This window comes from Giraffa tippelskirchi, chromosome 3 (genome assembly GCF_054371585.1).
Source record: "Giraffa tippelskirchi isolate mGirTip1 chromosome 3, T2T-mGirTip1v1.2.pri, whole genome shotgun sequence".
NCBI lineage: Eukaryota > Metazoa > Chordata > Mammalia > Artiodactyla > Giraffidae > Giraffa > Giraffa tippelskirchi.
Window position 1 is genome coordinate 158,951,755 of NC_137277.1, and position 26,622 is coordinate 158,978,376.

The 26,622-nt window shown below is 35.5% G+C and overlaps 1 protein-coding gene and 1 long non-coding RNA gene across 40 annotated transcripts in view; one reads left to right on the forward strand and one right to left on the reverse strand.

Moving 5' to 3' along the window:
* Window positions 1-10,879: 10,879 nt before the first annotated feature.
* Window positions 10,880-26,622, reverse strand: part of IKZF2 (IKAROS family zinc finger 2) — a 188,741-nt gene continuing 172,998 nt past the window's right edge. For 30 of the 39 annotated variants that reach the window (XM_081583007.1, XM_081582987.1, XM_081583000.1 and 27 more), the window contains 2 exons: window positions 20,928-21,071; window positions 10,880-14,411 (listed from right to left, as the gene is read on the reverse strand). In XM_081583007.1, the coding sequence (XP_081439133.1) occupies window positions 13,687-14,411; window positions 20,928-21,071 (869 nt within the window). In that variant the 3' untranslated portion in view covers window positions 10,880-13,686. The remainder of the gene's footprint in view (window positions 14,412-20,927; window positions 21,072-26,622) is intronic. The other 9 variants (XM_081583023.1, XM_081583016.1, XM_081583021.1 and 6 more) reach the window with 1 other exon arrangement.
* LOC145542966 (uncharacterized) lies at window positions 13,696-17,766 on the forward strand. Its single transcript, XR_014080318.1, has 2 exons — window positions 13,696-13,959; window positions 14,195-17,766. It is a non-coding gene; the product is annotated as an uncharacterized LOC145542966 (long non-coding RNA).

Here is a 26,622-nt window from a genome sequence, read left to right on the forward strand (position 1 = left end):
TCAAATGATAATAATTTACTTCCTTCACCTTGACAGAATCAGGTTTAAATCTAGGTTTTGAAAGGTGTACATGATTCCATAACTACAGCTTCTAAATATTCCATGTTTAATATTAATAAAATGATCAAGGACTTAGACCCACATGTAGCCTAACTTTACTTGTAGTAAAACATCAAAAGACCTTGCTGTGTCATGAATTAGGTGTTACTACATATCAATCAGGCCTGTTTCATACAGTGATAAATGCAGTGGGATAGGTCATTCATTCTTACTGTCATTCAGATGGCCAATGATGTCGCTGTCCTTGTTTCTCCGGATTAGTTTTATTATGGAGTTCGGCCATAATAGCTGGGCAAATGGGATGAATTTAGATCTCACAGACCAAAACAAATTTAGAAGTTAAAGCTCTTTTCCCATTCTAGACTATTGCATTTGTAATTTACACGGGCTCGAAATAGTGAAAGTAACTCTTACTTAAAAATGAGAAAAGTTGAAAGTCTTTGCTTCTGAGAAATACAAGGGTTATTTATAACTCAGCCTACAGAGAAATAAAGAACAAATAGTAGATCAATAGAAACCAGAGTTTACAGACTTAAAATATAACAAGTAAACAAATTATACTAGTGTATAATTATACTAGTGTATAATAATACTGGTGTATTATTACAGGTGACATGTGCTATCCAAAAGCAGAAGGCTAAGAGATCACCATCCCTAATTCTTAGATATGCCAGGTTACCATGGAACACTAGCATTGTCCAAAGATACTTATAAATGTCTATGTGGTGACTAATAATTGTAGTTGGATTATACACATTTTGGAAATGTGGCTGGCAAGGCATACTGACATCAGGCAAGAATACTGAAATGTGTAGCCATTCCCTTCTCCAGGGGATCTTCCCGACCTAGGGATTGAAACTGGGTCTCCTGCATTGCAGGTGGATTCTTTAACACCTGAGCCACCATGGAAGCACAATAAGAGCCACATGATCATACAAAAGAAAACACATGCTCTCCATTAACTTGGTCATTTGGGGAGGATTTTTTTTTTTTAAAAAACTGGGATTATTGTACCATGTTTTCTGAGTTACATACAGGAGTTTCAAATAACTCTTCCAAGCATATCTAACATAATTCATCTTAAAAAAAACCTACACCATGAAGATAATCTACGTTGATAAAACTATACATTAGCAAATTTTTACATGGCTTCAAAATCACACAATATCAAACTCTTCCATGTTAAGTTTTCTATAGTTTAGAAACTATAACCAGGATAAATTAAGAGGAGTTCAAAATGTAGTACAAAGGAGCATGTTACTGATGCTGAACAATATCATATTTAATATGGCGGCAGGTATCTCAGGATGTTTAATAATTTTTAAAAAGCCAAAACCATAGTTTTATAATTATGGCAAAGAATGGTTTTCAGTATACTATACTTTAATTATATAATGTCATGTGTACATTTTAGAATTTCAATTTTAAAAAAGTATATATAATAACACAGTGCTAATTCAAAAGGATTAAGCAATAGCTCACTTCATATCTCAAAGGCCTGAGAAAGCTACTCAAATTCTTCTTGGCGAATAAATGCTGTTGTCCCTTTACATATGCCTGAAGCAGAATTTTTCTCCTGCTCATTATGTGATGATCAAGTGATCACATTCTTAGCTATAATCAGACCTGTCAGAACATTAAAGAAGAAGGCAGAAGACTCTGGGCTTATACTTGTAACTTGGAAAATATATTAGTGTTATACATTGGTTATAGCCAACCTCTACCGTTTGTTAGGATGACTACAAAGTAATTTGGCTAAGAGTTTGGGAAAACCTGAGTCATTGACTGTCCCAGTTATTTTTTTTCCCCTGAGTGTTATCAAATGATAGTAATATATATGCATGTTACAATCTGATACAAATAAAACAAGAAAGGAGGTGGGGTGGGGTGGGGAGACAAAGGATAGACTGTTTGAAGTCCAAAATATCAAGTTACTTACTTACATCATAGAAGACAAGAGAACATGATGGTCGGCGTAACTACAGCAACCATTCCTGAAGACTGGGGAACTTGTCAGGTCAAAGCCAAGAAATTCCAGGTGGTTGTACATGTCTCAATCCTGAGGATACACAACATGAAGTTGGATTTTATCATAAATATATCACTCACTTCACGATCACTAGAGTTGAAACTGGGTTGGATCTTGGAAACTCCCTTATGTTACAGAATTAATAATGTTATAACTTAGTGGATAGATTTTAGCACCTGGCAAGAATAAGCACAATGTCCAGGCCACTTGCTGAGTTTTGTAAGATACCATAAAGTGACAACTTTTCTTTGCAAACACTTGAATATCATGGACGGTGCTTCCAGTACAAATATCTTCCTATTACTCATGACAAGTTAGCTCAAGGTTTTTTTTTTTTTAAATAGAGAAGAGTTGGAAAACAAAGTGTAAATACTAGACATTACATTCTGCAATAAGAAAAGAAAATGAGTATGGGGTTATGGATAGTGTGATTTAGAAACAGGCAAAGAATGCCATTAATTATGGGGGAAATTTGGTAAATAAGCAAAAGTCCACACTTGTAAAAATCAAGTATGAAAGCAGTCTTCAGAAGACCATATTTAGGATAATTGATCCATCCTTAAAATTTCTGCAGAAAAATTTTGATTCCAGATTATTTTTGCCCTGCTACTTAATGCTGTTTCTTAGCCTTCCTGACTGCGTCAAGGAGTTTTATCTGGAATCATTCTGTTTAAATATAACAATTAGCAAAACATTACTTATAAGGTATGTCTGTTGAAACATTATTTTTTGTTATCACTACCTTGTAATATTTGCTGTCCTTGTCCATTTGGGCTGATATAACCAAATACCACAGCCTGGGTAGCTTATAGTACAACAGAAATTTCTCACAATTCTGAAAGTCCAAGATCAAGGAAACAGTTTGTTCCCATTCTGGTGAAGGCTCTCTTCCTGGTTCATAGCTGGTGACTTCTTGCTGTGTGGAAGGGACTAAGGGGCTCTGGGAGGCCTCTTTTTTTAAGGGAATTAATCCTTCATGAGGCTCTACTCTCATGACCTAATCACTTCCCAAAGGCCCCACCTCCTAAGATCATCAAACTGGATTTCAACTTATGAATTTTAGGGGGGACACAAACATTCAGACTGTAAATTTATTGTTCCTGTTTATGAATGGGATTTATCAATCAAATGCTGAACAAATCTCTTTTGGAAATGAAACACTGAACTAAGTATAGCTGGACTAGTTTTAGCTTTTTCACTTATTGGGGGTGTTTATGAAGAAAAATCACAACTAACCTGAACCTATTTCATTATTAATAAAATATCAGGTAGATGACACTTTCCATGATAATTTTGAGAGTAAACCAATTTTGAGATAAAGCCATTTACAACTGTGCTAATTTTTAAGGTATTTTTTTAAAGGCACAGTTAAAACTCATATTCTGTTTGCACTAAATTATTTATATTAAAAGTGATTTTAAAAAGTGATTGTCCAGGAAGGGGAACACATGTAAACCCATGGCTGATTCATGTCAATGTATGGCAAAAACTATTACAATATTGTAAAGTAATTAGCCCCCAACTAAAATAAATAAATTTATAAAAAATAAAAAAAAAAAGTGATTGTACTTCAGGTTAATAAGAATTGTGACAGGATGAATAACAGGTATCGAATGGTACAACAGGTTATTTGAAACAAGTAGGGAAAGAGAAAAAAGGTTGGTATAGACGCAGATAAGGAGGGAGTTGTGGACACGGATGAGGAGGGAGGTGAGAAAGAAGCTGGAAAGAGATGTAGATGAACTATGTGACATCATGAGAAAAAACAGGGAGTACAGGAAAAAAATAGGACAGAAAAAAAAGGCCACTTACTCCCTACACTGGGATATTCCTCTTCCAAGAAACACGTCCACTTTGACTGCTCAAATGCCCCCCATTCTGATTTTGAATGGGTAATATTAGAGTTAGAAACTCTCCCATCATTTGCAAAAGCTGTATGGGTCACCATCTCTTCAGCTTTTATATCCACCAAACCAGAACCAATACATGGGCCAGGTCACTGAGACAATAGGGGCTTTATTCCCATTCCCTCTTGGTTAAATTCTCCTCCTTTCCCATCAAGGGATTTCATAAAACCCTCCCAGTGGAGACAACCTGATTCTGATCCCAATTTCCATTAGCTCAGGCACCGTGACTATGCTGCATAACTATTGTTTCTTTGCTTACCTAAGGCCCAGAAGAGCCCCAAACATACACCCTTACCTTACTTCATTTCTATCTTTGGTTCTTCCTGTGCATTTAAAAATCTTGCTTCTTTGCATATGTTCCAATGGGTCAGATGATCAGGCTCATACAGCTCTTCTAAGGGCTTCTAAAACAAACAACTCAACACCAATATGGGCAGTAAATGTTTTTACTGTTTTGAGGGATTTGTCCTGTGCCCTGACAAAACTTCAAGTTAGAAGCAGTTGGTCTGATATTTTGGGATAAAAGAACAGCAGTAAAGACAAAAAGAAAAAGGCTGTTTTTCTCAAACTGAGCATGTATCTATTTTCTGGGATCTCCTTTCACTTTCTCCATTTTAATATGGAATTATGGGCACATTATCCTGTTTGTCAATTCCTCCTCTCTGCCTGGTAGGCTAGTTTATGGGAGCACCTCCCTCAAGTTTTGTGTCAAACCACAGAAGGGGAGCAAAATTCAATTTTACCAGTTGTTATCCTTGTTGTTATCTCCAGAGAGAAGTTAAAAACAAACAGACAAACATGGGAAACTGTTAGAAGAGTTATTAACAAAACATGAGGTTTTGTTGAATGTTTCATGGATCCATCTTAGCACTCCCTAATAGCAAGAGTCAGAGTTGCTAAATGCTAAAAATGAACCTCCTTCACCAGGTGGCTCGCACCTTTGGGCTTGAGCATGTTGATAAAAAGTCTTACAAGCATATTAAGATTTCAATTATTTATTATTTCTCTGATGCTACTGCAATAGAAAAACCAAGCACAAATGGCAGGCTTAAAAAATCTTTTTCATTTCGCTTTTGTCAGTACTACAGGAGAATTTAACATTTCTGGCTGATCTTGAAGGAATTCTTCATAAAGTTAACACTGGGAGTAATTTATTAAGTTCATCTTTTTTATTTTTCTAAAAATTAGGGTTAGGGTATTCTGGATGAAAGGTTGGTCAATGAAATAATATTTCATTTGAATTTGTAGCTGTTTTCCTTCTCTGTGGCATGTGGAAGTGAAATTTTGGGGGAATGTGATAAATATCCATAAAATTCTAAAACTTATGAAGGAAAATTCTAATAGCCATCTCAAATGTGATGGTGGACTTTAACATGGAGTGGGGGATAAATGATAGCTAAAGCTCAGTAAAATGATCTTATAATCATATGTGCTCTTTTACATTCCCAGTTATGGGGACATTTGTAACAACAAACTTCTTATGTTAAAACAAACCATATTTGTAAAATCTGAGTCAATTATGACTCACGCAATGGTGGTAAAACATGAAGCAGAACAGACAACCCTTGTTTGCCAATGTGACTGAACAATCTTTATGACTTAATCCTTGATTTCTTGGTCTGACTCCTAAGAAAAGCTAGTTTTGAATATGGTGATTGACCATTACTTGGACTGCTTGTGTAATTCACTCTGTACTCCGGAGCAAATCACAGCTTTCTTCCCTCAGGGTTTACTTTTTTCTTTTGTAAATAGGGTATAGGCTCTGACATACATAATTTTAAAATTTGTTTTAAGGGTAAAATCAGATATATATGAAATCTGCCTGAAGAGAAAAGAGATGTCATCCTTAACAAACCGTAGATTATTCTGTTCTCTGCTCTAGTAGACTGCACAGTAGTGATGGAGGTTTCTGATTTCATGCATCCACATCTCTGGGTCAGGTAGTGTGACACATATATACAATGGCAGTGATAACTAAAGTCTAATATGATTCAACAGTTTTCTGTATTTGAACAACATGCTTGTGTACAGAATTTTCACCAGAAAGTTTTTATAGCAAACTTTTTATGTCAGAAGTTTATTTTATTGGTAAAATATTAAATAATATACAGAATTAAAAACTGCACTTACACTTCTGAGAAGAAATAAATCTTGGACAAATTATATGCTTGTTCCTGAGATTCCCTAAATTTATTCCAGTAGCTGTGCACTCAGACAGTACAAACCTTTATAATATAATCCTTTTCACAAAGTATTACAAAGTTTCTGCAGCTTCTTTAGTTGTACTCACATACACGCACTCACACATGCATATTACAACACTCATACACGTATACACAATACCCACATACATGCACAGAACATGTATGTGTGTGCATTAAAAACAGATGAAATACAAGTCCCACATTTTAGTCTGCAGTGATAGAACTGTTAGCGGAGGTCTCCAAATTGGTATATAGCAGGGTGACTTGTCACACAACTGCAAAGACTGTTTCAGTATTTCCATAGTAAACCTCATTTTCTGAGGTATGGTATTTGAGCCTTAAAAAAAACTACATTACACTGAGCAAACCTGACATACAAGGTCTGGAATTTTAATTTTACATATATATTTATATATATATATATATATATCTTTTTTAAACAATAGTTTTTATTTTCCCAAATTATTAGTTTGAAAAAAAAATGAGGTTTACTGGTTTGACCTATCTTTTTTTTTCGCTTCTAAAACTTAAAATATCCTAGAAACTGTCAAGCAATTAGTTTTTAAAGTAGTCTAATTACCTTTGGTATTGTTAAAGAAAAAAAAAAAATTCTAAAATGGCCAAGACATATACTGTACAAATGCAGTAACTGCCTTTAAAAAAATGCCAAAGAAATGTTACCTTTTTAAACAAAATATGTATCTACATTACAGCAGTTTTACTACAGGGACACAGATATAAAAAAAGAAAATCAGAATACTACATATAAATATGTAGGATATGAAAAATATCTCTTACTTAAGTGTATGAAAACAGGAGCGCTCCAAATATTTCTTAAAAATTTTCTCCAATAGGTGATAAGTGTTTAAAATTGAGCTAAGTGCTTTACTTTTATTTTAAAGTTTGTTTCCAAAGGAGAAAAGAGAAATAAAAAAATATATTAGGTTCTTAATTTAAAACACTGGACAAGGGTCTAAGGAAAAAAAATTCAGTCTCTAAGATCAACTTTAGGATACATTTCTCGGGCAAAAGATTACTAATTTCAACAAAAATTTAGTCTAAATAAAGATACCATGAGATTAGACCAGTAGTTTCCACATTCTCTAATCTTTTGACTGTGGTGTGTTTTTCTTTTTTCTTGTTGTGTCCTTTAACATACCATAATTTTCAAGGGTTTCTTTTTGTCTTTAACTAAAGAAAGAATAAGAAAAATAACCGTCATTTTTAAGACTTCAAGGAAAGTATTGCACTTGTACAGAAAGTAAAGAAAAACATATTTTAAACTAAGTAGCAGAAGCAATCGCTCTGGGATTGCAAATAACACATGGTCTAAAAGGTTCAACTATTAAGAGCAAATGGGGAGCCTGGAGAGCCCACTCCAAACCTGGAATATTATTATAGTAATGTTAAAGCATTTTCTCCCAGATGGGAGACAGTTAAGACTTTTTGCTTTCGATTTTTAACATCTTTCTAAATTCTTGCAAAAAAATTGTTTAATCTCTCATAACACACATTTTAGGAGAACAACCAAATCAGAACATAAGATCCAGCAAGAAAGGAAGGAAACATATCACGTTCTTAATGATTACATAATCTCTGAAGTCATATTTTAGATACCCAATATTTGAAAGTGAAAGTAACACAAGGGTTATATACCTTACTTGTTTTAATCCAACTACTTTTTTAAAAAATAGAAAACTACACTTGAATATAAAAACATGTCAGCAGATTATACAGCTAACAAAAATTATACACAAAAAATTAAGACTTAAGAGACCTATGAACTGGAAATAAAAACTTGACCTAATCCTCAAACTAGTAGGGGGAAAGAGAGACAGAGACAATGATGGAGGGAACATGAACAGAAAAAAAGAAAGGAGGTGGAGAAAGCAGGCAAAATTTAAGAGATCACAAAGAACTTCGATACACACAAGGGGACGTGATTTATGTTCAATATGCAAGAGTATACTTGACAAGTCAAAATGTTTTATCACAGTTTCAGAAACTGAACAATTTAAAAAACAAACAAACACAAAAGAATAACAAAAAACCCAGAGTCTTTCCCTTGTTACAGTGTATTCATGAAAAAAAAAAAAAATCCATTTCCAGTAAATTAAGTAGAATCCTGGTAAGTGCATAGTTGGGGAATCAGTGACCTCCACCCATTGAAGAAGCTTTTCTTACTGTGTGTCACTTGAGGTAATTTAAAGGGCCAGATTAACTGCAAACTGGCTTATCTAAACCTATAAGAAGTTTTATGCTGTACTTTATGTGGCTTAGCAGAGGGCCTCTAACTTTTATATTTTATTCACAATAAAAAGGACATCTTAGAAAACTAGTCATTCACGTACCATTTTGTATGGGATAAAGGTTAATTCACAATAAATTTATACAGAAAATATACAAATACAATGTTATGGGAGAAAAACCCCATAAACAGAATTAGGAACTTATTTTCAAAGAGTGTGTGTGAAAAATACCCATAAACTTACAGTACAGGCAAGAGAAAACTAAAAAGCTAGAAATATAATGTTACATAAAAAACCTTATGGAAATTCCAAAATTTTAGGTTTCTGCAATAAATGTAAAAATATTCAAGGTGTCATTATTTGGCCTAGCAATACACTATGATAAAAAGAAACACTAGCATATCACAGCTTCTTGGTCATATGACATTTGCTTTGAATAACAAGCAGCTCATTTTTTTAAAAAGCTGTCATATTCTAACACATCCATTGCAAGTAATACACAACCATGGTAGGAAACCATTTGAGATTATGCTTTGGAGAATAGCAATATGATATGACTCTTCAATTCTGTTTTGTTCAAGGAGAATTAATGACCTGCTTCTTTACATCATTCCACAAAACATTAACAGGTTAGAAGAGGAGGTTCTAAGACTAGTAGAACACTAGATTATAGGTGAAATTCCAAAACAACACTGTATTTTATTGATTCAAAATTCAAAAAGCCTTGTTTGATACTAGAACTTATTCTTCCTTAAAAACAAAACAAAAATACATACCATACCATAATGCAATTCACAGCTACAATTTCCCTCCACCTCATATACTACCTGCATTATCTTGTAATGGTATTCAGAAATACTATCAAACTAAAAAGATAGCAACATCTGGTTTCAAAGTTTTCTTTTACTTTAAGTAGATGAGCTGACAGTCTCTGTATGGGAAATTCCTCTAATGGTTTTGACCTAAGAACACGAAGATGAATTATATAGTAATTTTAAGTGATTTTTAAAAATGCATAATACAAGTGTTGTAGAACTAAACAGCTAACCAACACTCTCTCAATGCATTTTAAAAAGGCACAAACATAAATAAATTTTATAAGTATTTGATACATTAAATTCAGGATCTTAAGACCAGTTACTGTATATTTTAATTATTTTGCAGAAACTGGAGGTTTAAAAACATTTCTAAGATAACTTTTGTATATATAAACTTCAATTTCACCCCCCACTCTTTTTTTCTTTTGCCTCTGGGGAATTTTCTGTTTTAGAATAATTTTCATACAGATAGTAATTACTAAAATAATATATAAAATAGAACTAAAGATGATCACAAATTGTAACTTATCCCTTTTTGTAAAATGAATAATTCAAAATTAAAAAATAACACAGCCAATACCTCCTATAATCTAACTTCTGTCTTGAAACCAGGAGCATAGAGTTTTTCATTTGTATTTTTGCAGACTTTTCTGTTCTTTTTTCATCCACCTTAAGGAATCACTTTAGAGATAACAAAGTAAAACATCATTTTCATCTAAATGCCTCCACTGATATAATTTTTGTCAAACATTTATAAAATATCATAAAAACTTCATGGTTTTGTGACGTCTAAGACTGAAACACAAAAACCATAAATAAAAACAATACCGAGCTCACTATAACATTCTTGCCTTTCTCCATTTGCCAACAAATAAAAGTTGAAAACTTTTCCATATCTTCCTATTTAAGAGTAATTTGTGTTTTTTTACCTTTAGAGTTTATGTGAAATCAGCTTAAAAGTTTTTTTTTTGATTCATTGTTTTGATTTGTTCTGGAAGTACATGGTAAAGACTCAAGGTTTAAGTTGAACAGTTGTGACTACTCCTAAAGATAGGCTAGTAACTTTAATATTTCTCTATACAGTCTGATAAAGTAAACCTATTAAGTTGCTCAGGTATTAATCATAATTTTAACTTTCTATAGGCTCCTATAATACACCTGATTACTCTAATTTCTTTTTTTTATGAATTTTCTTTAAAAGAATGTGTATGTGTACTATGATGCATGCACACAGCAGCTTGTATGTATGTAGGAGATACAGTCCCTACTTTTAGCCAAATCTGAATCCTAGTCTCTCATTCTCCCATTTTGTCCCTCCAGAAAATTCACAACAGAATGTTTCAACAACTTGAAATCTCTTCCAATTTGCTTATTGGTCACTTTCACTATTGTAAAAAGCCAGATTATAATGGTTTTAAAAAAGTGATTGACCACTTTTAGAGAGAGGCAATACATGTCTCTTAACATGAGCTGGATATAAAATTCTGGGCAAAATTAGGGCAAAACAACATGATGAATTTTTGCCAAACTGGAAAATACAGAGGCTAACCCATTTTCATGCCCCTCAAATACTCTAATGTGAAATCTCACCTAAATAAACTGAGCACATAACTGTTATGTAAAACTTGATTTATTTGGTGTCTGACCCTCATATTTATTTTTAGGTGCAACCATCTTGCATATTTCCTTTTGTGAAGAAGCATGCAAATATAGCCATCCAAGTTTCCCAGAAAGCACTGTGTCCACAAAAATTTTATCTAACTTACACATTCGAATTGACCTTGTCATCATCTGCCCCTGCCACACCCTAAGCCATCTTTATCCCTAGTTGTTCCTCCTATGAAGCTAAGAAAGTACAAGTAATATACTGGTAGCAACTTTTTGAAAAAGGATTTTCAAGAAGATGGAATCAGAAAGGGAGAATGCCATTAGTACTGTCCTCAGGGGGTAACTCTACAATTCTGTAGGTCCACTGAATTCAGTTTCATCCCTGGCCAGGTAGGTACATGATTGTTCATACACTGAAAAAAAAATTAGTAAGCAGGAAAAAAATTCATAGATGATGCCAGCAGAAATTCACACATAGCCAAAATTATGAACATATTGACTGCCATCCAAATGTTTCCTTAAATTATAGTAAAACACAAAATCACTAACCTTAAATTATTTACCTCCCTCCAAAAGGAAAAAAAATGAAATTCCAATTATATATGAGTGGTTGGGATAGATGGGGTAAGTCTCAAAGACATGCTTCACCTATGAATAATACATTGTATGTTCACAATGTGGTAATGCACCAGAGCATGCAGGAAAAAAAGTGACAGTTAAGATTCTATTTAAAACATTTCACATCTCCGATTTGGTGCTTTCTCTTAGATGTAAAGGAATAGTTTGGGTATTTCTCCAAAAATAATTGGCACAGAGGGCCAGTGAAAGAGAGCTGAGTTGTAACCATTTTTTGCCTAGCTCTAGCTGTGTCAGTACTTAGATGTTGCTTACACAAGTGAATGGCAAACTGAAAATGGGTGATGAACAGTATTGGGGCCACACCTGCTTATCCATCATAGTTCTCTAGTGTTGCTAATTCTCACATCATTCTGCACTAAGAAACACGGTTTTAATATCCCACTGAATGGTTTTTTTAGAGAAGTTATCACTTACTGCTTAATGTAATTTTAACATTCAGAAAGGGTTTTCAGACAATCCAGTCATGGTCAGGCCTGTCCTCTCTAAACACAAGCAGTGAATTCTCCTTCCAATTGGGCCCCCCACAAATGAATTTAATCAGTTTCACTCAGTTCCTCCTCTCTAATCTGTTAGACTGCAAAGAAAAAACAGAACATCCATATAAATGAAATGAAAATCTGTCCACGAAATATGGCAACGTATATATGAATTAGAAGAAGAAAAATTCTTTAGTAAGGGACTGAGATTCATAAGAGCTTATATATATTAATAGTTTCATGTTTTCGAGACAGAAAAGTGTGGACATGAACACTTTAGCTTGGAGGTTTGGTTGCATTCTAGACTCCAAGAAGAGTAAAAATAAGTTTTTGTTTGTGTCTGTTTTATCTGTAATGCACCGGTTACAAAGAAGTTGCTTTTTCCTTGTACCGAAAGTGGTCAATATTATTATTGAAGAAATACTAGAATAAATAGCCCTAGTTCCATAACCTTATGTGGTTCAAGTTACCATACTTGGGTCAAATTAGCAACTGCTCTGAGGAGATTTTGAAAGAAATAGCCTGCAGCAAGATTTTTAAGACCTTCCATCAGAAGAATAAAAGATGAACAGACTATGGACAAAACACTGGGGGGTCAAAGCTTGAAAAATAAAACCAGTGAAAAGAGAAATACCAGAAAAGGGGTTTCTGAGTGGGTTTTTTTTCCCCCTACTGTTAGCCTAATTATATCGATATTTTTCTGCTGACTGGTTAACACTGATTAAATGCTGATAAAGTGACAATCGTAAGCATACTTTTTAGAAAGGACTACGTATACTATGCTGCCATCACATTAAAGTTGTAAAAGAAAACTTCCCAAACAAATTTAAGGAAAGTAGAGGTCCCTTCTGAAAACTACTGAATGCCTCTTAGCCACTCTTAGACCATATGTTATTCTGAAAACTAGATAAAAACACTATTTGTTAAAGGTGTTCAAAGTAAGGCTGCCAGGGTGTCTATAAAATGCCAGTCATCAAAACTATGGAAAAACAGTGCTTAAGTTTAGAAAAATAAGATCATAGGACCTCAGATGTATTGTAACTGTCCTTAACTACCTGTAGTTTATAAGTTTTGCTATATGGTACAGGGTACAACATACCATATTATAAATTCCACAGGGGAAGTAAACATAGAACCCACAACAACTACTCATCCAAGGAGTTATCATGGAAAATAATGTGTGTGTGTTCCATGATCTCTAGAAGAAAAACAATTTACATCTTGAAACAAATTCTTCTTTGACCAATAAAATTACTTATCCCATTTAAAACTGTGAAAGTCCAACCCAGAAAATGCTAATCTTTCCTGCCTTCGCACAATCCTGAACATCAGTGGCAAATTAGAATCCTTAGATGAATCTTTATGAATCAAGTGATTTTTTTTTTCTCAAAGCATGATATCAATACCTTATATCTATGCATGGCAGAAATGAACTGCTCTTAAATTTCCACACAATAAACAAGTCAAACTGTCAAGAAACAATGTCCCCTGTCCCTTCTCTCTTCCTTTTCTTCCTTATTGTAATCAGGCAGAGCAAATGACACTGCGTCCACAAAATAAGAATTAATGACAGTAACAATATTAACAAACAAAAAAAAAGGGTATGTCAACATCTGAGGAAGGTGGGATTGTAAGTGCAGTATTTCTTCATGTGCAGTTTGTTACTTCATAGGGGTCCCCTTTGGAATGAAAAGGCCTAGTGGAATGTGTGCTCCCCTCGAACAATGTGTGATGAAAACTCATAACGGTCCTGGCTTCTGTAGCCACAGATGTTGCATTCCAGTGGGTCCCGGTAGCCATGGCAACCCATGTGAATGGTGTACATGACATGGTCTAGGAAAAGCACTCGGCAGTGCTCACACTTGAAGGCTCTTATCTGTTCACCTTCTCCATTGAAGACCTTGTAAATGTCCTTCAGTGAGCCCTTAGGAGCCTTGGTGGTATCCAAAGCCTTGACATCCTCCTTCATGTAAGCTGGGCTTTGTTTTCTCTTGGGATTTAAGGCAGGGTTTCCTTGGTAAGACTGGTGGTCATCATGGCTGCTTTCTGAGTCAGTAGAATCTAGGCAGCTATTGCTGGGAGAGGCCTCTCTTTCCTGGGGTCGACTCTTTGGTCTGATGAGAGAGATAGGGCCATCCATGTTGTTTTCATGACTATCGGAGGTTTCCCTGCTAATGGGTCTTTCTATCCTATTTGGATGATAGACCTGAGAATAAGCTGAGCTTATAACCGGGGCCACCTCAGCGATTGTGCTTGGCGGGTGCTGCATCAGAGGGTGAAGGGCCTCAGCTCCAAGGTAGGTGATTGCATTGTTGATGGCTTGGTCCATCATATGAGACTGCATCAGCTCAGCCTCCTTCTCATATGTTAAGTTCATATCAAAGTGAATGTCTGGGTAGCTGAATCGCATGATCTTTTCGCCTGAATGGAAGAGGGGGAGAAAAGGAAAAAGGGAAAAAAAAAAAGAATACAACATAATGAATAGCTGGACTAAAGATATATACATACAAAATTAACTAATCACTTTCATTTTCCATAATATGGTATATCTTATTCTTTAGATCAAGTATTTAGGCTCTTTAATTCTGCTAAGACTCACAAATACTCTTAACCTACAGAGAGGATTAGTAATAAAAATGGCACAAGCCATTTGCACTTGTTCTAATGCCATCATGAAAATGCATATAGCCTGAAATGATTGAGTGTGTGTTATCTTATTTTCATTCTCTATCAAAGTTTCCACTTGTCTAGAGCTCAGAAACTATAGAAGAAAGAAGAAATACTAGGTAAAACTAGTCAGAGATTTACTTGTTTTTGCATATTTTAAATATCACTGACCAAGACTCAAAGATCATAAAAACGAGAGTGTTATGGTTATAACACCTGTGTTATCTCACTATCATGTATGGTTAATTTGGTTGATTTAGCTGCTATGTTAGAGAAAGATTATAGACCAAATATATGTCATTCTGGAAAAATTTTAAATGCCACAATTAAAATACTTTTAACACTTTAATTGATAAATTGAATGAAATTTAGGGCTATATAAAAATAAGGTATTTCCCAAAGCACTTACTTATTATAAACTTGAAAATGATTGTTTCATTGTTTTGCTTCTTGAAATGGATAATCATTCATTTTTACATCACCCCTTTCTTATTTAGACACATATGCTATTAATATATGAACACCCACTTTTAGTTTTCTATATATTTTCTTGACTGAGAGAGATTTGTAGTTTTACTTTTTAACATTTACCTCAACTAATTTAATTTTACTTCAATATTGTATATCAACATAATATCTAAGCTTAACCAATTAAAGAGTTTGGTGCATAAAACAGAAGTTTAAGTTTTTCTCCTTCAAATATTGCCAGCTTTGGACAGAGTATTTTATCTTTTAAAAATTCTGCCATTAAATCAATGTGTTCTCCTACTAATGCTTACTTTGACTAACATGTACACTGATCCATAGAACTGTATTCTGGAAAAATACTTTCATGTGGCTACTATTATTTCAGGTTTGAAGGAAGGTCTCCCAGATGAGAGGAAGGTAATGATCAGAGTAATGAAAATTGAAAAAAAATATGAGTAATTATTTCATAGCACACAATTAAGATACTGCAATGTCAAGAGTTTAAAAGTTAAGCTGTGCTGTGCTCAGTCACTCAGTTGTGTCCAACTCTTTGTGACCCCATGGACTGTAGCCCACCAGTCTCCTCTGGGGATTCTCTAGGTAAGAATACTGGAGTGGGTTGTCTTTCCCTTTTCCAGGGGATCTTCCCAGCCCAGGCATCGAACCCAGGTCTCCAACATTGCAGGCAGATTCTTTACCGACTGAGCCACCAGGGAAGCACAGTTTAGAGGATGTGACAGCAACTTAGGGATATTTATCATACAGTGTGATATGTGGTATGGGGTCAATTAAGGAATACAAAACTCACAGTGTTAATAAAAGAAAGCTTCCTGAAGAAAGTGACATCACAGAATGAATGTGATGACAAATGTTAGCCAAGTAAAGGAAGGGTAAGGGTTGAAGGAGCTGGTAGGAAGGCTCAGAGGCAGGAGGGCATGACTCATCCTAGGGATTACTAACACTGCATAAGGCTGAGAATGGAAACAGATGAGAAAGTTGCTATCTGATAATAAAGGGTTTATTCAAGAGCTAAGGAATTTGAAATCTATCCTGAGAGAGGTAAGAACTGAAAGGGTTAAACAGGAAAGTGACTAACTAGATAATTATTTAGCAAGATGATTTAGGAAGTTGTTGCTACAGGGATGTAGAGATCATGGGTGGCTTCAACTAGTAGAGTAGCAGTGGAAATGGAGAAAACTGGATGGAATGGAGAAAATTTTAGAAAATGTTGCTAGAACTTGTTGATTATCTACATACAGAAAGAGAAAAAGAAAGAGGTTAAGTATTAAGCCCAGGTTTCTGGCCTGGGAAACTTAGTGGATGGCAATGGGATAGAAAAGATGGTGAATTCAGATTGGGGAAGACTATGAGTAATAGTCATGTCTAATAAATACTGAGATACAGTCTCAAATTCAGGAGAGAGATTTAAGCTTGAGATACAGACATAAGAATCATCAGTTAATAGAAATTAGCTTCTGAAGCCATGGGAATAGATGATATCATAAAGGCATACATAAAATGTGAAAAAGAGAAGGTCAAAAATGGAACCAGGAAGAACATCAAGATTTTTACACCTGCCCATAGACTAGGGCAAGTGAGATTAGTTTCCCATGCTTAGAGAGCTCTGGGTCTCACTCCTTATGAAGGAATAAGGAATGTGCAGGGCCAAGGGAATGTGCCAGTCTGGAGCTTACACCCTAGACTATACTCTGGGTGCCCAGCATGCCAGAATTCTTTGTCCCAATGGCCCAGAACTTACACTGAGGGTTGCAGAGTCCTCTTCATAGGGTCCGTTCCCTGAGTACCAACTTTGTTGCTGGTAGATACAAAGGCCTGAAAAATAGTCAGTACACTACTCTTTATGTGCTGTGAGTGGGGTGGGGCGTGGAAAGAATTTGGATGTGCAGGCCAAAGTGTCTACACATGCATGCATGAGGCCCCTCTTTGGTGCTGGACACAATCAGGAGGGGGTTTAAAAGAGGGGACTGACTTCACAGCAGGGGAGTTTGTTCTGCTCATGCCTTCAAGGTCTGGGGAGGAACTCTGAGGAATCTGAGAATTCTATATTATTTGAACTCAGTCTTCCAGATTAGGAGGTTAGAACACAATAGTTTTTAAGCCTGGTTTATAATATTAAAATAATTAGGCATATGAATTGAGGCCTCCATTAGGACTGTTGAACCATTTGCATAACTGTTAGGAGGAATCCATTATGAAGATTGAGAAGGAGCAGTCAGAGAAGCTGGAAGAAATGCAAGAGAGATCAGTGTCACTGAAACCAGGGAGTGAGTGTTTCTAAGGGTATTAACTATTCAGTAGTGAAAATATGCTCCAGTTGTGTAAAATGGTCTGAAAGTCCTCTGGACTTGGCACTATAAAGAATAATTTCAGTAGAACATGAGGACAAAAGCCAGACTGTGTAGACTGGAGAATGAGTAGAAAGAAAAAAAATTATAGAAAGCAATCACAGAGAACTCTTGCAACAATTACATCTTTGAAGAGAAGGAGAAGGTAGGTAGTAGCTGGAAAAAGATCTGGGTTTGAGGTTAGATTGTTTTTTTTTAATGATGAGAATTTATCACATTGAATGCCAAAAGAAAAATGCCAATAGAAGGGACATGTTAAAAATATATGTGAGAAAGGGGGAAAACAATAGTGCAAGTTATTTGAAGGGCTGGGATAGGAGAATTCCAGGGAACAAGAAGAAGCATTAATTAGAAAGAAGGATGCTGCTTTCATCCATCAAAGAAGAGAGCATTCATGTGGGTGCACATATCTTACAGGATTAGTGATAGTTTAAATTATGTCAACTGTTTTTATTTCCAAAGAATCTAGATGTAATATCACCAAGGTGTGAGATACCTACCATATTTTGGGAGAGTAGATAAAAGTTGAAATGGTCCTACATGTTGAATATGAGAGAAGACTGTTCAGGGATGGATAAAAGGAAGGCCACTATACAGTAAGGGTGGGACAATTGGTATTTGAGATCAGTTACTCATTTATTTACAGCAATGCCAATTTGTAAGGCTGTGGGATTTTCTCTAAAATTACTAGCAGCTATGTAGATGCGGAAAAGAGGTTCAGTTGGCTTCATTAGAGGGTAGGCATTTTACTAGTCAAAAGACAGAAGGACAGTAAGACAACAGAGTCATGGAATCCAAACCAGATAAGAGAGGATGAAACAAATACACAGCAAGTTCAAGGATCACTGGCCTGGAGAGCTTGATAAAATCAAAGGAGAGTATTTAACTGAGGAAAGTGATAGAAAAATTTATAGTAAGTGAGGAATGATGATATTTCTCATTTCAAAAGGCATCAAAAAAAAGTACTATGCAATTGTTTGTTATACAGTTGACCCTTGAAGAACATGGGTTTGAATTGCACAGGTCCACTTATAGGAGGATTTTTTCCAACAGTAAATAGTATAGTACTGCATGATCCATGGTTGGTTGAATCTATGGATGCAGAATGGTGCATATGGACAACTGTGTGTAAGGAGAGTCATCTGTAAGTCATATGCAAAGTTTCCACTGCGTGAAGGCCATTGCCCCAAACCCTGTGTTGTTCAAGGGTCAATTGTGTATTACCACTAGGACAGAATCCAAATAAAGAAAAAAATATCATCAATTTCTAATAAAAATCTAATGTTCTTATTTTAGAATAAAAAAAATTTTTTAATGTATCCCTCTTTTCTAAGGGATGCAATTAAATCAAGAGTAGCATCTAAGTCATAGGAAACATGAAAACATTACAAAGATGAGAACTAAGTAAATTCAGAAAACAGAATAGTAATAAATTTCATCATTTTCCAATGACATAGACATTTAATAGACATCCAGCAAATTAATAAATTTTGTAAAACAGAGGAACTGGCATTTTAAAAAGGTTATTTATAAGCAGAAAGAAAGAGAGACAGAAGTAAAAGTGACTCAGGGCCCAAAACAGATCTGAGTATACTCTCGGGGCTAGTTTTAAACTGTATGTGCTGCTAAGTCACTTCATTCATGTCCGCCTCTTTGAGACCCTATGGACCACAGCCTGCCAGGCTGCTCTGTCCATGGGATTCTCCAGGCAAGGATACTGGAGTGGTTGCCATGCCCTCACCCAGGGGATCTTCCTGACCCAGTGATCGAACCCACCCACATCTCTTAAGTCTCTTGCATTGGCAGGTGGGTACTTTACCACTAGCGCCATCCGGGAAGCCCTAGTTTTAAACTGACCTAGCATAAACTATGATCGTTGGGCTTCTTTCAATGAACTTTGTCAGTTAACTTCTCCAGCTTGTCTTAAATGCATATTTTGGTGATTTGTTAGTTCTTCAATTTTAGATTGAAAAGAAATCTTCTCTAAGTGTTTACTGGAATAGGAGAATTTTATTACCCTTCCCCCTATGAAATAACCAAAGCAAAGGTTTTCTCTCAGTTACTACTCAACCCTCATAAAGATGTTCCACTATGTATTTTGACACTAGAATGTGAGAATCTGCTTATTGTTTTTATCTCTTCTAATTTTTACTCTATATAAGTCTATAAGAATATATATTATACATATAAATAATGAAAATTCTTTATATTGAGTCTGTTATTCATTCAGCTCTTTTTGAAAATAGCTAGATAATTCTGGAACTTCAGAGATAATTTACGACTATAGTATTATAGTATGCTGAATGATGCCAACTCTGAATGTAACAAAGAATATCTGAGGGCTTGGAAATGAAAGTCTAATATATCACACCTAATCTTTTCAGTTCAAAACATAAGCTACATGAAAACAAAGTTCAAAATATGAACTGTAGCTCCAAATATGAAACATCTTGAATGCAGATTTCTGAATTACTTATTTTAATGCAAAATTGAAAAAAAAATTTCTCTTCATTCTAGATTAAATACTCGGGGGGGAGGGGGGGATGTGTGCTCAGTTGTGTCTGACTCTTCGTGCAACCCCATGGATTGTGGCCCTCCAGGCTCCTCTGTCCATAGGACTTCCCAGGCAAGAATACTGGAGTGGGTTGCCATTTCCTCCTGCAGGGGAATCCTCCCAACCCAGGGATCGAATTCATATCTCCTGCATCTCTGGCACTGGTAGACAGATTCTTTAAAAGCATTAATTTTGTGGAAAGAAAATGGATTAAAAACCTGGCTAATAGGCTACATCATTTTCCGTAAGTATTGTTATTTGTTATTATACTTTATGTAAGTATGGGCCATGAGGGCTACTTTGGGTTTCCCTGATAGTTCAGTTGGTAAAGAATCTGCCTGCAATGCAGGAGACCCTGGTTTGATTCCTGGGTCGGGAAGATCCTCTGGAGAAGGGATAGGCTACCCACTCCAGTATTCTTGGGCTTCCCTTGTGGCTCAGCTGGTAAAGAATCTGCCTGCAATGCGGGAGACCTGGGTTCAATCCCTGGGTTGGGAAAAACCCCTGGAGAATGGAAAGGCTACCCACTCTAGTATTCTGGCCTGGAGAATTCCATGGACTAGCCCATGGGATTGCAAAGAACTGGACACGACTGACCGACTCTCACTTCCTTTATATAAGGCTTCATTTTGAGATAACAATAGAGTCCTATCACTCTTTCCTTCATTTCTCTTTCTTAGGCCCACATGCCTAAGGGTATTTAGTGTGTGTGTGTGTCTGTGTGTAAGGTCATACATACTTTGTGTGTAGTATAATGGAGAAAAGAGATGACCATTTATTTCATGAATTGAAACATACCATATATATTCATATATACATGGGAACATGCCTTTGCTCATTAAAATCAGCTTTTACAGAAATAAAACTCTTTGTAATGCTTACCCACAAACTTTTGTGGAGTGGAGCTTTTACGTTTTCCCATATTCCCTGTGAGCTTCTCTATGACAGCAGGTCTCTCAAAAGGCACCAGAGAAATATTGTTGTCCATAATAGGCTCTTGTTCCTTACAATCTTCCATAGGAGGTACTATATAAAACCATACAAAAAATGTAATCTGATAATTTCTGCAACATTTAAAAAGATGCAAAGCTGGACTTTCCACCTCAACATGTGTTATACAAACAAAAACTAGCATGCTAGAGTAAAAGCAATTAGACAGAATAACCTCTAGTGTTAAAGTATACTCTTAATTTTACACACACACACACACACACACACACACACACACACACACACACACAGAGGACTTGTTTTTATCCAAGACTCTCTTAGATCAATGACATACACTGTTGCCACTACTGGTGGCCAACATGTTCTTTTTTCTCATTTTATTCCTCTGAAAGTGTTTTTAACACTGATTAGAATCAATACTAACTTTAAGACTGCACAATTCTCAAGGCTTTTGGAGTTTATTTTTCTAAAACAATTTAAGCAAGTCAATTTGTTTCAGAGGAAAGCTTATACAGACACACAGAAGAGCAGCATATTTAATCAGTTTTTTTCACCCATGTATTTTCTTGTAGCAGATTTTCTATCTGATGAGCTGAAAGGGCTGTGAGCCCTGTTGGCTGTGGCTACCTACCTGCACAAAGCAGCCTTCATGAAGGAGATCCGATTCTGAACATGTCCGTGCATAGTAAACGGTGACAGCTTTATGATTGTAATTTATTTTAAAAAGAGCTCTTCAGCAGGATAAAAGAATCCATTTCCAAATTGGCATACTTGCTCACTAAACTACTGCTCTAATTCATCTGACATAAACTCTCCTGTGCTGCTCCCTTTTCATCCCATCTGTCTAAGTGGCTGTAGGTTAATATATTAGCTCATAGATACTGACATGAGATATTGATGTGTATGGTATGGACACAGAACTTCAAGTTATTTTTGAACAGAAATACTTTCAAAGGACATTTAACTAAAGATAGAGTAACACTGGAGACAGACTGCACGTGCGTGCTAAATCGCTTCAGTCGTGTCTGACTCTTTGTGACCCTATGGACTGGAGAGCACCGCCTGGCTCGTCTGTCCATGAGATTCTCCAGGCAACAATACTAGAGTGGGTTGCCATGCCTTCCTCAAGGGGATCTTCCCTACCCAGGGACTGAACTTGTGTCTCTTATGTCTCCCGCATTGGCAGGTGAGTTCTTTACCACTATCACCACCTGGGAAGCCTATCAGTGGATTAAAACCAACATTTGCAGAAAAGACCATAACTTATTATTTCTTGATTACTGTTACTTTTTAACAATTGAACTGTGTCAGCACTGTTTGGAAATCTAAAGGTTTCATATCAGGATATCTTGTTCATCATGCACTGTAAAATGATTTACAGAGGGATAGCTCTACTGTGTGAAACACAATGCATTATCCTTTATAGCGGCAGACACTAAAAGTAAGAAGGCAAGAGATTAAAGTTAAGAAAATCCAGTGCACAATTCAGGTGACCTATTTAATAATCAATAAAGGTTATAGATTTTGAAGAAATGAAAAATGGCATCAGAAGATGTTTTTGTAATTCAGACATACTTAAAGATATCGACATTCAATCTAAGTTTTGGGTTAACCTAGTATAGGCAGGTGGATGGGCCAGAAAAATTCAATCTTCAATCTCTATTTTAATGACAAGGGATCTTATAATTCGTAAATGTTAATTTGGAAAAATTTCCAAGATGAGACTTAGAAACAAAGAAACACTTGTATACTGATATAATTCATGATATACAAATGCAAAAAGAATGTCCTTAGACATTACTTAAAACATGTCCTCTCTTAGCAACAACTAAATAAGGAAAAAAAAAAAAAATCAAAGAATGAATGTCCATAGGAATTCAGATAAGGGGGTCCAGCAAGATATGGTGGGTATTCATATAATTAGATATAGATTACTGTCAAAATTTTAACTTTTGTTTTAGATGTTGAATTCACGGGCACCTACTACATCATCAAAAAATGACTATTTAATTGAAATGCAGGCCATGAATGGGCCCAAGATGAAGATATGTCATGAACCAAGATCCGAAATAAAATAAGGAAAGGAAAAAATGTTTGTTGTTGTAAATTTTGCTAAAAAATAGCAAAACTGGTTAACAGGGTTTGTCCCAAAATTGAATATACTAATTAGTTTTGAAATGAGTTGTCTAGAACTTGGCAGTTTTGCTCAAGTCTCACCTTGAATTTTCACATTTGCACACATTTAACACTCAAAACGAAACCTGGGTGTGGGAACTGTCCCACACCACATCCACCTCAATTCAGGTGATTTGTCCCAAGTTCAATGAAGCTCGTGTGAACTGAAAACTATGACTGGCAGAGCTCTAGTCTTACTTCTACTTCACAACAGACTTTTACATCTCAAATAATAGTCTTGCTTCTACCATACTGGCGATAATAAGAACAACAGACTCACCCTATATACTAAGTACTGTTTTAAGGCTTTCCACTCGATAATCTAATAATGCTTTCAACAACCCCCTGAGACAGGTACAATTACCATTTCCATTTTACAGATGAGGAAACAAAGACCCAAAGATGTAATTTTCTCACTGTGCTTTAAAAAATATTGTAGTTGATTTACAATGTGTTTTAAATTGAAGTACAGTTCATTTACACTTTTTTTTAAACTGAAGTATAGTTGATTTACAATGTGTTTTTTTTTTCAAAAAAATTTAATTGAACTATTTTCTCAGTGTTTATATCTAGGTAGAACCTAAGTGGTGTGACTCCAGAGCAGCGCTCTTAGTCACTATTTGAGTACTGACTTTGTATAAACAAGTTTGAAATACATTTAAGGTTTCCACTGAGAGAAGATCTGGTACATTTTTATATATTATGTAACTTATCTTCTCAATTATTTGCTTTCATGAATCTGGGTGCAACTCATCAAAATGTTTCTAGATATACATTGCTTGAAACACAAAACAAGTTCTCTAGTTAGTGATGTATTAATAGTATTGTGTGACATTCAACTAGGCTAAGAAAATATCAACTTCACTTATTAGAACAAATTTCATAACCAAATATCTTTCTTGACCTTGTTTTTGAAGTTATAACCAGCAAAAAATGTATTTATCCTTGCATTATTTCATTATTTCATCATATTGATAAATCACAAAGATAGAACCATACAAGTGTTTCCAACATTGCTATTTTGCCAAACAATCCACTCAAATTTCAAATTCCAGGAAGACACGGTCTGAAAGACCTAGACTAGGTCATATGTCCACATCCCCCAGAAGAAGGCAGGGCACTTAGACTGACAGTCCCACTGTGCCTTCACCCAATGGGAGAGGACAGCTCTTGACAGGAAAATGGAGGCTTTGTTAACTACAGGAGAAGAAGGGCAAGTATGATAAAGACAACACATGTCTTCTATTTTATCACAAATTTTCTCCATGTTGTAGAACATAAAAATAAACTTATCATTTATCTTAATTATAGTCTTGACAACAGTGGACGGTGCCCATACTTGAAATTACTCTTTCCATTTTCCTATCCTCTAGTCTCACTCAGCTTCATTGCACTTCCTTTTTTCCCCCCTTCTTAATGTGTCCTTGTCTTTCTAGATGTCTCATTCCATACTTACCTGTATAACCTTATAAAACCTCTTATTTTAGATTACTACCTATACAGGGATAGATCCCACATCTTTATTGCCTACTGAGACTTCTCTTAAGAGCTCAAGATCTATATATTCAACTTCTTTCTAGACAGTTTTACTTGGCTGTCTCTCACAGGTGCATAAAAGATAATGTGTTCAAAAACTGAAATCTCTATTTCCCTCCCCAAACTTTCTCTTATTTTCCTAATTTCCATCTCAGTGAAGAGCACTATCTACATGGTCATCCATACTGGAGACTTGTGGCAAATCCTAGATTTCTGCCCATTCATTCAGTCTCCTCCTCCCTCCTCAGATATACACTCATGGAGATACCAAATGTCTTAGATGCTACATTTATAGTTGCTCTCAGTGTTTTAAGGGTTCTGAATATTGATGGCTACTAAGCCTAACTCAACCAATCAGGAGACTGTTGCCATGGTCTACATGGTCTTATCTTGAGTCTTCTGATCTCCTGCCCACATTTCTAGCAATGAAATGTAAGCGTAATACTATTTTTGAGGATAAAGAATAAAATTCATAAAATTCTTTGCTTAGCACAATAGGTCCTTCACTGCCTCTCTCTCTCAGGCCTCATCACCTTCCAATTTTTCTTGCCTTTACCAACCAGGCTCTAATTATACATAAGTACTTGGAGGTTCTTAACCCACCATGCTCTTTTAGACTTCTATTTCTTCACACATGCTGTTCTCTCCACATGAAACACCCCGTTCCATTTATTTAGCTTGCTCTTCTGCCTTTCAAAACTCCACTCAAACATAATTTTCCCTAGAAATTCCTCTTGGACACCCACTGTGACTTAGATACCTGTCCTCTGTGCTCCCATAATGCCTATCACTCAGTGCTGTAACTGTTGGTTGACCGGTCTGTTTCTTCTAATAGTTGGTAAGTGACCTCAAGTAGGGACTGCATTTTATTTGACTCTCTGTCTTCAGATGATGTGAGACAAATAAGAGTCAATGGATGTTTACTAAACAAACATTTTGAAATGCTGTCACTCATTAGAAACCAGTGAAAGAAGCTTACTAGGAAGTTTATTTGTACCAATTATGCCTCTATCCTTACAGTAAAGAAATTCCCTTTATCAAATAATTCAAAACATAAACCTAAGAATATTCATTCTTGCTTTAAATTCATTCTTGCTTTAAACTTGGCCATCTTTCTGGTTCACACTTTCATTTTTGTCTTCAGGCAAGGAGGAAAAGCTAATTACATACTTCGCTTTTTAAAGCTTTTTCTTCAAGCTGAGAAGACTTGAAAAATGAGCATAAAATAACTTTTAAATAAGATAATCTGCCATAAAATGCAATTCATTATTATCTTTACTTCTAAAAGTGCAAGTCATTAATTTCCTCCTTTTTATCAAACTTGAGAACTTTTGATCCTAACTTGTAAATATATACTTTTCTCCTGCTGCTCCTCTTTATCTTTTCCTTGGCATTCTCACTCCTAGTCTCTCCTCACACTCCAGTCAGGCATCTATCCTATGTTCTACATTGGTGATGCTGTTTTTTAGAAGACCAGATTTGATTACCCCAGTGAAATTTAAAAACTGGATTAGCATGTAAAACTCTATCTCTGCATCACAATCTACCATTTTAGTCTCATTTCCTACCATCCCTTGAACTCCAACTGTGTTCAGTATCCAGAAACTTGTTAATGCTCATTTATACCTCTAAGTCTTAGCTTATGACAACTTCTCATCCTAGAATGTATACTTTTTGTGAATCTGATCTGTGCAATTTTTCTCATCCTTATGTACGGATCAAAAACTTCATTTAAGAAACTTTCCTTGATTTCCCCAGAGTTAGGTGACTTTTGCATCTGTGCTTCAGAAGAAGTGTTTATACACCTTTATTAGGGCATTTGCTTCATTTTGTTTATCTTTTATGTATTTTCTATGAGACTATAAATATAAGAACAAAACTATGTCCATGTATCTTTATGTACTCAGATCATTCC